At 48.4% G+C, this 12,342-nt stretch overlaps 1 protein-coding gene across 1 annotated transcript in view; it reads left to right on the forward strand.

Moving 5' to 3' along the window:
• The window catches only part of Pde6a (phosphodiesterase 6A), a 63,675-nt gene that overhangs the window by 29,419 nt on the left and 21,914 nt on the right, over positions 1–12,342 (forward strand). Inside the window, 7 exon segments of the mRNA XM_028890120.2 lie at positions 2,051–2,098; positions 2,575–2,724; positions 3,229–3,372; positions 6,531–6,596; positions 6,728–6,874; positions 7,807–7,914; positions 11,303–11,412. Of these exon segments, the coding sequence (XP_028745953.1) occupies positions 2,051–2,098; positions 2,575–2,724; positions 3,229–3,372; positions 6,531–6,596; positions 6,728–6,874; positions 7,807–7,914; positions 11,303–11,412 (773 nt within the window).

Below are 12,342 nucleotides of genomic sequence, written 5' to 3' on the forward strand. Positions count from 1 at the left end.
CACTGTGTGCAGATTACATAGGACATAAGGCCTTGGGATGACTAAGCATCTTGCCCGCGCATGCACACAGTCGTGTAGCTGGGGGAGTGGCTAGGAATGTTCGCACTTGAAGCTCTGCAATTCATTAAACCAGTTATGGTGGTCCCACTCCTGAAACCCTAGCACCCAAGAAAGAGGTAGAGGCAAGAGGGTCTGAAGTTCAAGGTCACCCTTGGCCACAGAGTGAGTCTGAGTCCAGTTGAACTAAATGAGACTCTCAAACACATCAACAAAAACCACTCTCGATGAAGGCAGACAGACACGGCCACTAGGTACTGACGGTGACCCAGGCCCCAGTTAAATGTGCTCATTGAATACAACTCCAACAGAGATGAGACTCAGAGAAGAGGATACAGGGTCAGGTCTCAAAGGGAGAAGTCAGAGCTGGCAGGACTCGGTGACAAAGCCAGAGGGCAGAGGAGCGACAGGTCAGAGCGAATCTTAAACTTCCGGATGGCTGGACATCGTGGTTGTTGAGCTGGGGTATACAATGACACGTCACTCTCGGTCGAGAAGAAGTGGAGTCATTTCTTAGGAGCAGGTGGATGAAGAGACGGTTCTGATATCATAGAGAGAGAAGTGCAGAGACAGAGATGGGGAGTCTCGGTCCAGGGTCAGGCAGCCCCAGGAACCACAGGTACAGATTAAGGCTCCAAGGGAGAGAGCATCTGACGCAATACAGGGAGATGCCAGGGTTTCTGGAGCAGGTGGAGAGAGAGGATTCCATGAAGACCAACAGGAGAGGTCAAAACGTTTGGAGATCCGGGAGAGGCAGCGCCATGGTAACCAAGGAAGCAGCATGAGAGACTTTGTGGATGTAGCACAGGGATCTGATGAGAAAGAAGCAGGAGTTCCACTACAGCATTGAGGCCCTTGGCAGCCCCAGTGAAAGCAGATTCCGTGGCAAAGTGGAAGCAAAAGCCAGCAAGAAGGCCACTGAGGAATGGTGGTCAATGAGCAGGCAGAGAAAGTATGAGAAAGGAGGAGAATGCTTGCCTGGGTGGCTGCTATGGTGATTGTGTCAGCTGAAGGAAGTTTAGCAAGGTTGTGGGAGAGACTGGAGCTTGCTCCGGGCTGAGGGGAAACAGCCCTGGGAGAGAGCAACAATGAGAAGGGAGTAAGGGCATCTGATGGACACGGTCCTTGCAGAGGCGGGAAGGATGCTACAATGCACCAGCAGTACTTAGAAAGGAGCGGGGGCCTGCTCTCCCTCTGAGACCAGGTACCCCACCTCTGCAATGGGCACTCATGGGCCATGTGGGAATGTTTTGAGAACTGAAAGAAGGCATCCCTCCACAGGTGGGTTTCAGCACTCAGCCAGTGTCTTTGTGCAGTGTACACACTACACAGCTGTGTATAGTGGTCCCATTATGGATGCTCCAGAGGGATCAGACTGATTTAGTCTTCAAGAGAGAAATCTAGCAATATAGATTTAGAGTTAGAACACTTCTTGTTTCTTAATCTATTTTACAGCCCAAGGAAAGAATTCCTTCCTGCCAAACAAACAAAACAGAACTCGAATGTAACTGAGCCAAAGATGCTTAGAGTAGCTTGATGGAACATGCTTGTAACTTCAGCCCTTAGGAGGCAGAGACAGGTTGGCTCCAAATTCCAAACCAGTCAGGGCTATGTAATGGGATTGTATCCCCAAAAGAAAACAACACATGCACACACACACACACACACACACACACACACACACACATACCTAAACACCCAAATACCTAACAAAAGAATCACAGAATGGGATACTGTATAGTTATTAATAATGATGCTGTACATTTAGCTTTTCTAAAGCCTAGAAATGCCTTGAGAATGTATAGAAGTATACTCTATCAAGTGACCTTTCCTACCTGGTAACCTCAGCTGGTAACCCTGAGTCATTTTGAATCTGTCCACCTGATGAGGACAGTGTCGCCTTGGGCAAGGACATGTGTTCTGAATAGTGAATAGGTCTTGGAGGCTCTTGCTCAGCTCTGACCAGCTGCATTATTCCCCTCCTGGCTTGCAGATCTGCAATATAATGAATGCTCCTGCAGAGGACTTTTTTGCGTTCCAGGTAAGCCATTTTTATTTGTTCTCTTAGCCATGGGACTTTTTTTTTCTTTCTTTCTCTGAAAAGAGCATTAGAACACACTAGGATCTGCCTACTTTCTTGGGGATGGGGAGAAGATGCTAATTGAATAAATTCCAAGGTCCCTTCTAATTTCAAGACACATGCATCTTTTTGACCTTGCAAACTTTCTGACCTCAGGACCAGTGCCTAGGCTACTTCCTGTCTGGGATAGTTCTGATCCTGGCATCTAACATCATGCCTGGCTCGTGCCAAGCCTGACATCTTAGGGATGGGAACCATAGTTCCTGGCATAGGGAGTTCACAGTGTTTGTAGGCAGCTAAAGCCACACAAGACCCGAGTTCTGTCCTCTCAGAGCTGAGCCAGGACATTGAGGTCCAGCCACAGCCCCGAGTCTACCCCAGCTACCCGAGCAGCATGGAAGTCGGGGAGCCTGCAGCCCTGTGCCGTTCTCCTGTAGAAAGAGCCCCTGGACGAGTCTGGATGGATGATTAAAAACGTGCTGTCCATGCCAATCGTCAACAAGAAGGAAGAGATCGTTGGCGTGGCCACGTTTTACAACCGCAAAGATGGGAAGCCCTTTGACGACATGGACGAGACCCTCATGGAGGTGTGCGATGCTGGGCGGCCCTTGGTGGGTGGGGTTTGGAGTCCACCAGCCTCAGGCTTGGTCTTCAGAGAGTCGTGGTGGGGGACACTAGTGTACAACTGCCTGACCGCAAGGAAGGATGGGGGGCCATCCTGAGGAGCCTCGAGAGCCATTTTTTCATGCCCCTTCCTCACCACCCCATGTCGTTAATTTATTTCACTCTTTGGGGCGGTTTTAGGTTCACGTGAGAACTGATAAAAAAAAAAAAAAAAAAAAAAAAAAAACCACAGAGTTCCTAAGTGCTTTCTGTTTACTCCACACACTTCCCTTTGTGACATTATTATTTTTTTTTATAAACCTTCGTTTAAAATGCATTTGCCTCCATTACTTTATCACAGCCTGCCTGCCCCCCACAGCTTGGCAAACCCACTTTATAGCTGACGAAACAGAGGTCTCAACAGTCTTACCCTCAGTCAGCATCAGGACCCAGGCCGCCTTCGCCTCTAATTCTCTCTTTCTTCGCAGTCTTTGACTCAGTTCCTGGGCTGGTCAGTCTTGAACCCTGACACTTACGAGTCCATGAACAGACTTGAAAACAGGAAGGATATCTTCCAGGACATCGTAAAATACCACGTGAAGTGCGATAACGAGGAAATCCAGAAGATCTTGGTGCGTAGCTGCCGTTCCTTGTTTCCACATCTGGTAGAGTATGCCACGGAGACGTGCCAGCCTGAGGCCAGCTGTGAAGCCCAGGAGGCACAGCCTGGCATACGTGGGTTCATCTCCCACCTAGCACAGAGATGCAACAGGCCTCAAAGCTGAATGGATGGGTAGGTGAGCACCAGAGAGTAGCCATTAATGACTGACTGCCCCAGGAGCAGAAGTCCTTGCAGGGTCACCTCTATCTTGGGTCTTGACAGCACTAGAAGCCCACTTTTCCCTGGGCTCAAGATTGACTTGGCACTAGAGACCGCGGCAACCAATCTCAGCCCTTAATTCTGGCAGGATGCTTGTATCTGGCAAACCTGTGGGTCGGGGCCATTTCTTAGAGCCTTCCTTCTATAGGGTCACTCACTTAAAAGTCCCACACGTGTGACAGAGTTTGGCGAGCAGAGCGGTAGTTCAGAGAGAGTAGGAAACCTTTCCATAATGATACCATTTTGTAATTTAGGGATGGAGCTGAGGCTCAGTGGCAGAGTGCTCGCCTAGCATCATGAAGCTCCAGGTTTGATCCTGAGTGCTGTACAACTTAAGCATGGTAGAGCACACTGTAATCACGGCACTTGAGAGATGGAGGGTCAAGAGTTCAAAGTCATCTTTGGTTGCATAGTGAGTTTGAAGCCAGCCTGAGCTCCATAAAATCCTGTCTCAAAACAAAATACAGTCCACATAGTAAATTCCCATTTATGGATATGTTCCAGGCTTCATATGCATTAGCCCCATGGGGAGCAGGGAAGGATTCCTTCCCTAATGCAGAGATGAAGAAATTGAGACCCCAAAGAGGGAGAGGACTTGGCCTCCAATCACCTAGTAGGAGAAGAGTGTTCTCACTTAACCTTCGTCAGGAAAATGAACTCCTGTTCTTAAAGGATGGCTCAGGAGGTGGCAAGCCTCCACCGGGACAGTACAGAAGCTCTCGTGTATGAGGGGAGCTATTGTGAATGGGGAGATGGATACGTGAGGATTGGTGGTTCATTGTTCCTGGAGAGCTTGGTGCTAAATAAACCAAGAGCCTACAAACAAATTGAGTTAGTCAAATGGCTTGGGATACGCTACCCAGCTGAAATCCCAAGACCTTGGTTATACACATCACACACTGAAACATCCAAAACCAATGTTCTCAGAGATCTCCCTTCCCTTCCCTTCCCTTCCCTTCCCTTCCCTTCCCTTCCCTTCCCTTCCCTTCCCTTCCCTTCCCTTCCCTTCCCTTCCCTTCCCTTCTCCTTCCCCTCCCCTCCCCTCCCCTCTCCTTCCCTCCCCTTCCCTCCCCTCTCCTTCCCTCCCCTTCTTCCCTCCCCTCCCTTCCCTCCCCTTCTTACCTCCCCTCCCCTTCCCTCCCCTTCTTACCTCCCCTCCCCTTCCCTCCCCTTCTTACCTCCCCTCCCCTTCTTACTTCCCCTCCCCTCCCCTTCTCTCCCCTTCCCTCCCTCTCCTTCTCTCCACTTCTTTCTCCTTCCCTTCCCTCCCTCCCTCCCTTCCCTTCCCTCCCCTCCCCCTCCCACTTTCCTCCCCTTCTCTTTCTTCTTTTGTTTTCTAAGACATAAGTAGTCCAGGCTAGCCAACCTCCCAGTGCTGGGGCTGCATGTGCATTCTGGGTTTGCTTTGTTCTGCTTTCTTTAGAAAAGGACTCACATAGCCCTGGCTGGCCTCAGACGTGCTCTGTACTCGAGACTGACCTTGAACCTCTGATCCTCTTGCCTCTCTTTACCTGGGATTACAGGTGTGCACAACTATGCCTAGGTTCTGCAGTAACCCAGGGCTTTGTGCACGCTGGATAAGCTCTCTACTACTGACCTATATCCCCATCCCAAGGCCAGTTCTTAATCTTAGAAGATGCTAGAAAAAATCTTATTATTTCTTATCCATTCATGGTCAGTTCGCAGGAGAAAACACCAAGTTTAGAAGAAACTATGTTTAGATGCCTCAGGGTTTACTTGATTCAGGCCACAGTACCAGTCAGATGCTGCATACGTGGACCAGAAGGACACATAGCTTCAGTGAAGCAGTTGGAAATTAACAGATTTCTCTCTGGATCAAAAAACAATGAACAGGGCCCCTTGATCTGGCACAAGGGGACAAAGGCCCAGAAAGGGAAGGAGCTTGTCTCAGGTCACACAGCAAATGAAAGAATCAAGACTGGGGTCAGACCTTTATTATTCTCAGTCATTAGTAACAATAAAAATATTAATAGCAAAATTATTTTGTTAGTACTACACTGTGACAATACCTTACACACTTACGTTAGTTGTACTTTTGTTTGCTCAGGGATAGTTTTACTATATAGCCTGGGCTTCTCTGTATAGCTTCAGGTGCCTTCAAGTCTCAGATGCCCCTGCCACGGCCTCTGAGTGCTGGGACTGCAGATGTGTTCCCCCGTGTCTGGCTAGTTCACATATTTGGTTTAAAAACAAGACCCAGGTGTGATGGAGCATACCCATGACCCCAACACTCAGGAAGCCGAGGTTAGAGGGTGGGATGTTGCAGGCCAGCAAATCTGAGCTAGCCTGGGCTGCACAGTGGGACCCTGTCTCAAAAACAAAATCCTGAGGGTGTAGCTCAATGCTAACATGCTTGCCTTGTATGGGTTCCAATATTATAAATAAAAAAAAAAAAGACTGAACAATCAAATGATTAGTTATAGGCTTTGATTATTCCCATTTCATAGATGGCAGAATTAAGATTCTAAGGCATTTGGTAACACAGCTAGAAAGTGTTTTTTCTATTCACAGCCTGAATTTTTTTGTTTGTTTGGTTGGTTGGTTGGTTTGGTTTTTCGAGACAGGGTTTCTCTGTGAAACAGTCCTAGCTGTCCTGGAACTCGCTCTGTAGACCAGGCTGGCCTCAAACTCACAGCGATCCGCCTGCCTCTGCCTCCCAAGTGCTGGGATAAAAGGCGTGCACCACCACTGCCTGCTTCACAGCCTGAATTTGAATGTAGGACTCGATGGCTCTGAAGCCCAGGACTGATTCGTCAATAAAGGCCGAACAGCAGTCTCTGGGCGCTTCTGCTGGAGGAAAGAGCAAAGCAGAAGTGGGGTGTGGAGGTCTCCTTGGGTTCCTGAGACAATAACCTATTGCATTTTCTCTGCTGTTTTTGTTCATGGCAGAAAACCAGAGAGGTGTATGGGAAAGAGCCGTGGGAATGTGAGGAGGAGGAGCTGGCTGAGATCCTGGTGAGCAACTTGACCCTGGTGCAACAGGGTTTGGGCATCCCTTCACCCTGCTTGGCTTCTCTCAGCAGACCTGGGGGAGGGGCCCAAGAACACACCGTGCCCCTTAATCACTGGACTCCGCTCCCACCCAGCAAGGAGAACTTCCAGACGCGGAGAAATATGAAATCAACAAGTTTCACTTCAGCGACCTGCCCCTCACGGAGCTTGAGCTGGTGAAGTGCGGCATACAGATGTACTACGAGCTCCGAGTGGTGGACAAGTTCCACATCCCACAAGAGGTGAGGCCCAGAGCCCCTCATCGCCCCCGGTCCACACTCTGCAGCCCCTTCTAGCTCGGAGCTCATCGTGTAGTCCAGTCTGGCCTTGAACTTGTGGCTGTTGGTCCTGCCTCAGCCTCCGGTGTGCTGGGACTCCAGGTGGGAGCTACTACATCCAGATCACTTCCCCATCCCCTCCCCCATCCCTCCTTGACTTTAAAAGAACAGCTTGGTCTGTAGAGCATGTGGGAAGAGTGTGTGCTCTGCATTGGGGATTCAGAGAATGTGCCTAGGACTTGGCTGGGTCCTCTGTTAGAGAAGGCACTGCTCTTCCGGATCAAGGTCCTGAAGTTCTCGCGTGGGTGGGAGACGTTCGTTAAGTTCATGGAAACAGGCCTCTTTCACTGCAGGATTCCATACAAAGGTGCACTGCGGGAGAGTGTGTGCGGAGGAAAGGGTGCACAAAACCTTCTAGACTTGGAAGGCAGAGGTTTTCAAAGTATCTGCCCAGACCACCTCAGTCCTGCCTGAACCACTGCCCAGATGCTTTACACACCCATACATCCCACAGTCCCAGACACAGAGCATCATGCTATCAGCTCTAAGAAATCTGACCCTAACGGGACCTCCAGGAATTCCGAAGTACACTCCCACTGGAGAACCATGGGATTAAACAGTCCTTTCTCCCAGGACCGTTGCACCCCAGGCACTCTTAGGGATCACGGATGGAGCTCAGTCTGTGAAGGATGTGGGCAGCTCACGGTTACCTGTCTCTAACACCATGACGGCATGTCATAGTGCCGAGCAGTAGATGACTTTCCTAATGCTTCTCCGTCTGTGGCTCCTCTGTGCTGTCTGGGTCACTGATGGGGTCGGAGGACCTTGGGTCTCCCGAGGGAGGTCCTGGCCACTTGGGCAGGGGCATGCTGCCTCACTGACATGTGTGTTCACAGGCCCTGGTGCGCTTCATGTACTCACTGAGCAAGGGCTACCGGAGGATCACTTACCACAACTGGCGTCACGGCTTCAACGTGGGACAGACCATGTTCTCCTTGCTGGTGGTATGGAGGGCCGTGGGGTGGGGCAGTCACAGAGAGGCCATTTTTATGTATTGATTTTTTTTCTTTTTCTTTCTTCTTCTTCTTCCCCCCCCCCCCCCCCCCGAGATAGGGTTTCTCTGTGTAGCTTTGCACCTTTCCTGGAACTCACTTGGTAGCCCAGGCTGGCCTCGAACTCACAGAGATCCGCCTGGCTCTGCCTCCCGAGTGCTGGGATTAAAGGTGTGCGCCACCGCCGCCCGGCTATTTATTGACTTTTAAGAATTGTGAAATTCTGTCTGGGAATGTAGTTTAGTGAGAGAGTACTGGCCTAGGAGGTTCAAATCCTAGTACGTGGGGGGGGGGGAGGAAAAGAATTGCAGAAGTAATACAAGCATAAAAAGAGCTCCATGAAAAAGCCGGGTGTGGTGGGGCGTGCCTGTAATCAGGACACGCAGGAGGCCAGAGTGGGTTAGCCTCCACCACTTAGCCAGGCTCTCTCAAAGCACAAACAACCACAAAACTCCAAGAATAGACAGGTGTATAAATCTTACCAAATTTTCTTTTTGTACAACAGACACACACACATACATACACACACAGCATACATGCCATTTATTTTATGACCAATGGAATTATCTATAATATATATTTGATATATATATATATATATCATACATTGTTATGTTCTTCCATTATATCTGTCAACCAGATATTTTTTTAAAATTTATTTTAACTTTATTTTATGTGCATTGGTGTGAAGGTGTCAGATCCTGGAGATCTGAACTTACAGACAGTTGTGAGCTGCCATGTGGGTGCTGGGAATTGAACCAGGGTCCTCTGGAAGAGCAGCCAGTGCTCTTAACCATTGAGCCATCTCTCCAGCCCCCATACCAGATTTTTTAAGATTTATTTTCATTTTCTGTGGATGAGTATTTTGTCTGCACAGTGCACCATATGTGTGCAATGCCCACAGGGACTTGAAGAAATCATCAGATCCCCTGGAGCTGGAGTTTTAGACTATTGTGAGCCACCATGTGGGTGCCGAGAATTGAACCTGGGTCTTGTAGAAGAGCAGCCAGAATTTTTATCTGTTGAGCCAAAACTCTGCAGCCCCAAGATTCTTTTAATATATAAACACATACCCACATAAAACACATCTTCTACTATATGAAACATAAAGGTTACCACAGAAGTCATTTTTAGATGTACAATCCAGGGACATTAAGTACATTCACAATGTTATGCTGTGTTTGCCATGATCGTCTCTGGGACATCACCTTCTCAAACAGTAGCTCTGTACCCATGAAACAATAATGTCAATTTCTCCTAGCCGCTAGGCAACTCCACTTAATCTTCTCTCTCTATAAACTTGACCACTCCAGACACTGTTGTAAGTGAAAACATACAGCATTTGTTCTGTGTCTGACTTATTTCATTTAGCATTGTGTCTACAAGGTGTATCCAATTAAGTTTTTACTGCTGCACAAAACACTTGTCCTTTGCAATGTGTGTGTGCGGAGGGGGTTGTTCTAGAACACCTCCTTATACCAAAACTTCGTGTATGGTCAAGTCCCTTATATAAAGCAGCAGAGTATTTGTGTGGACCTCTGCCTCCTGTATATTCTTGTTTGAGATAGGGTCTTGGAATGTAGCTCAGTTCAACCTTGAAGTTGAAAATAAGAATTAAAAAAATATCTTTTGGGTCCACTACTGGTTAGACCCACAGATATGGAGCCCATACATACAGAGGGCTGTTTGTAATTGCTGTACTATAATTTCTTCATACAACACCCTATTGTTGACTATGAAGGCTGTTTTTTAATTTTCTACTATGACAAACATTGCTACAATGTCTTTGGGTGGCCTTGGTATCCTTGCATCAATATTTTTTACTCAGAAATTTCAGAGATCATCATAGCTCATGGAAAGTGTTTCACTATACAGCTTAAGCTCCTTGTCTACATTCCTGCCCCTTGTGACCAGCAAGGGCTAAGCACTAGGACTTGGGAGCAGGAATTCTAGCTAGGCCACAGAGAGTGATGCCAGCAATCTTAAATTTGGCTTTTCTTCCTTTCCCTTTTCTTCTGTCTCTCCCTACCCCCTACGTGTGTATGTGTGTGTGTGTGTGTGTGTGTGTGTGTGTGTGTGTGTGTGTGTGTGTGTGTATGTGTGCATATGTCTCTCTCTGTGTGTTTTTATGTGTGTGTGTGTCTGTGTGTGTGTTTGTATGTGTGTGTGTGTGTGTTTAGTGTGTATGTGTCTCTGTGTGTGTGTTGATACAAGGTCTCATGTCACTCAGGCTTGCCTTAAGCTCTCTATGTAGCGTGAAGATGACCTAGAACTACCGATCTTCCCGCCTCCACCATCATAGGCATGCAGCATCACCACACCTGGCAATTTGGCTTCCTTCATGGCGTCAGTATCAGCTCCACAGAGTTCTCCCCACCTTCACATCAACCTCAGCACAAACAACACTGAGATATTTGAAGCATCCCCAGAGAAAAATCCTGGGTGTACCTTGACTGGTAGACCAGGTTTGGAAAGGCAGCTCTACAAGTCTGGCCATGTTCAAAGACTTCACAATGACATAATGGCTGCAAGGTTTTCAATGATCGTTACGTCCAACCCCCGCCACTTCCAGGGCACAGCTACAGAGGTCCGATTAGGATGACATGGGACTAGAGTGCTCAGTGTCCCTGTTTACCCGGAGTTGTCTCAGTTCGGTACTGAAACTCTACAGTCTGAGTGGAGCAATCCACTGGTCACCCCGTGGAGCTGCAAACAGAATGAGATCAGACCTGGCTGGGGACATAGTTCGCTTGGCAGAGTGCTGGCCTAACACGTACAGGTCCCTGGGTTTGATCCCCCAACTGTGCATGGTGGCGCGTGCTTGTAAAGTGGAAGCAGGAGGACCAGACAGACATTCAAGGTCATCTTCAGCTACATAGAGAGCTCTAGGTCAGGACCTACAAGATGGCATGGTGGGTAGAGGCGCTTGCTGCTGAGCCTGATGAGGTGTGTTCTATCCCCATGAACTACTGGGAGAGAGAGAGGGAACCAGCTCCCAAAAGTTGTCCTTTGACCTCCACATATGTGGTGTGGCACATACAGGCAAACACGCACACGCAAGCCTGAGTGCATGTGCGCGCGCGCGCGCACGCGCGCGCACACACACACACACACAGAGAGAGAGAGAGAGAGAGAGAGAGAGAGAGAGAGAGAGAAGTATAGCAAATTTTTTTTTAATGAGTTCTAAGCAAGCCTGGGATACATGAGACACCGCCTCAAAAGCAAAAACAAAGGAGCAGACTTACATGTGTAGGCTCCAGCCTTGCCCTGTCCGCCTGTCTCTCTGCCTTGCTTCCATCCCACTAAACGGTAGTGACTTCTACCTCTAATACCCTTCCAGACAGGAAAGCTGAAGCGGTACTTCACTGATCTGGAGGCCTTGGCGATGGTCACTGCTGCCTTCTGTCATGACATCGACCACAGAGGCACAAACAACCTCTACCAGATGAAGTGAGTCAGCTCCTACCACTGCACCCCTCTCCTTGTCCCTCCCCTCCCCCAAGATTCATTACCCAGCTGTGTATAATCCCTGGGCTAGCTTACCAGAGAAAAGCCTCTCTACCCATAGCCTCCCACTTTCCTTGCACTTAAGATCTAGGTTTAGTCCTAATGTAAATGGAATAATGGATTTCCCAAAGATGTCCACATCCCACATCCAGGGGCCTGGGAATGTTGACTGGCACTCAAAAGGGACTTTTCAGCTGTGGTTGAGTGGAGAAGCTTGGGATGTGAACCAGGATGACGTGCAGGGCTCCTGCAGTCCGAAGGGTCCTGACGAGAAGGAGGCAGGGAGTTAGGAAGAGCTAAGGCTCCATCTGCTGCCTTTGAAGATGTCAGAAGGGTCTACCAGCAAGGAAAGCAAGTGGCCTCTAGAAGATGGGAAGAACACGGAGACAGACTCTCTCTTCCAGGCCTCCAGAAGGAGAGCACCCGGGGGCCCCACATTAGCTAGCTGAACTCCAAGGCTGAAAGGAGCTACAATGTATTGTTTTACACCAGTAAACCAGTGACATTTGGTTACTGTAGCAACAGGACATGATAACTTTGTACTCTTTCGCTCTTCCCCCTTCCCTGTCTTGTGTGGGGAACTAATTTCAGCCAACATGTTAGTTAGTCATTGTGAAAGTTCATTCAGTCACCTTGCATTTGTAATGCTCCTGGGGTAATGAGCTGTATTTTTTTTTTTTAAAAAAAAAAAAAGACTAATAATCGTAATAGTAATGATCATGATGATGACAAAAAAAAAAAAGACAGCCCCCATCTTAACCAAATTGTATATTCCAGTTGACCCCTGAAGCATTGTCCTTGAAGAATAGTCTCATTGAAACTTCATGATAAGCTTTGAGCTAGGTAGACCACACGTGTTACCTCAGTGTCTTT

The sequence above is a fragment of the Peromyscus leucopus genome, chromosome 19 (genome assembly GCF_004664715.2).
Source record: "Peromyscus leucopus breed LL Stock chromosome 19, UCI_PerLeu_2.1, whole genome shotgun sequence".
NCBI lineage: Eukaryota > Metazoa > Chordata > Mammalia > Rodentia > Cricetidae > Peromyscus > Peromyscus leucopus.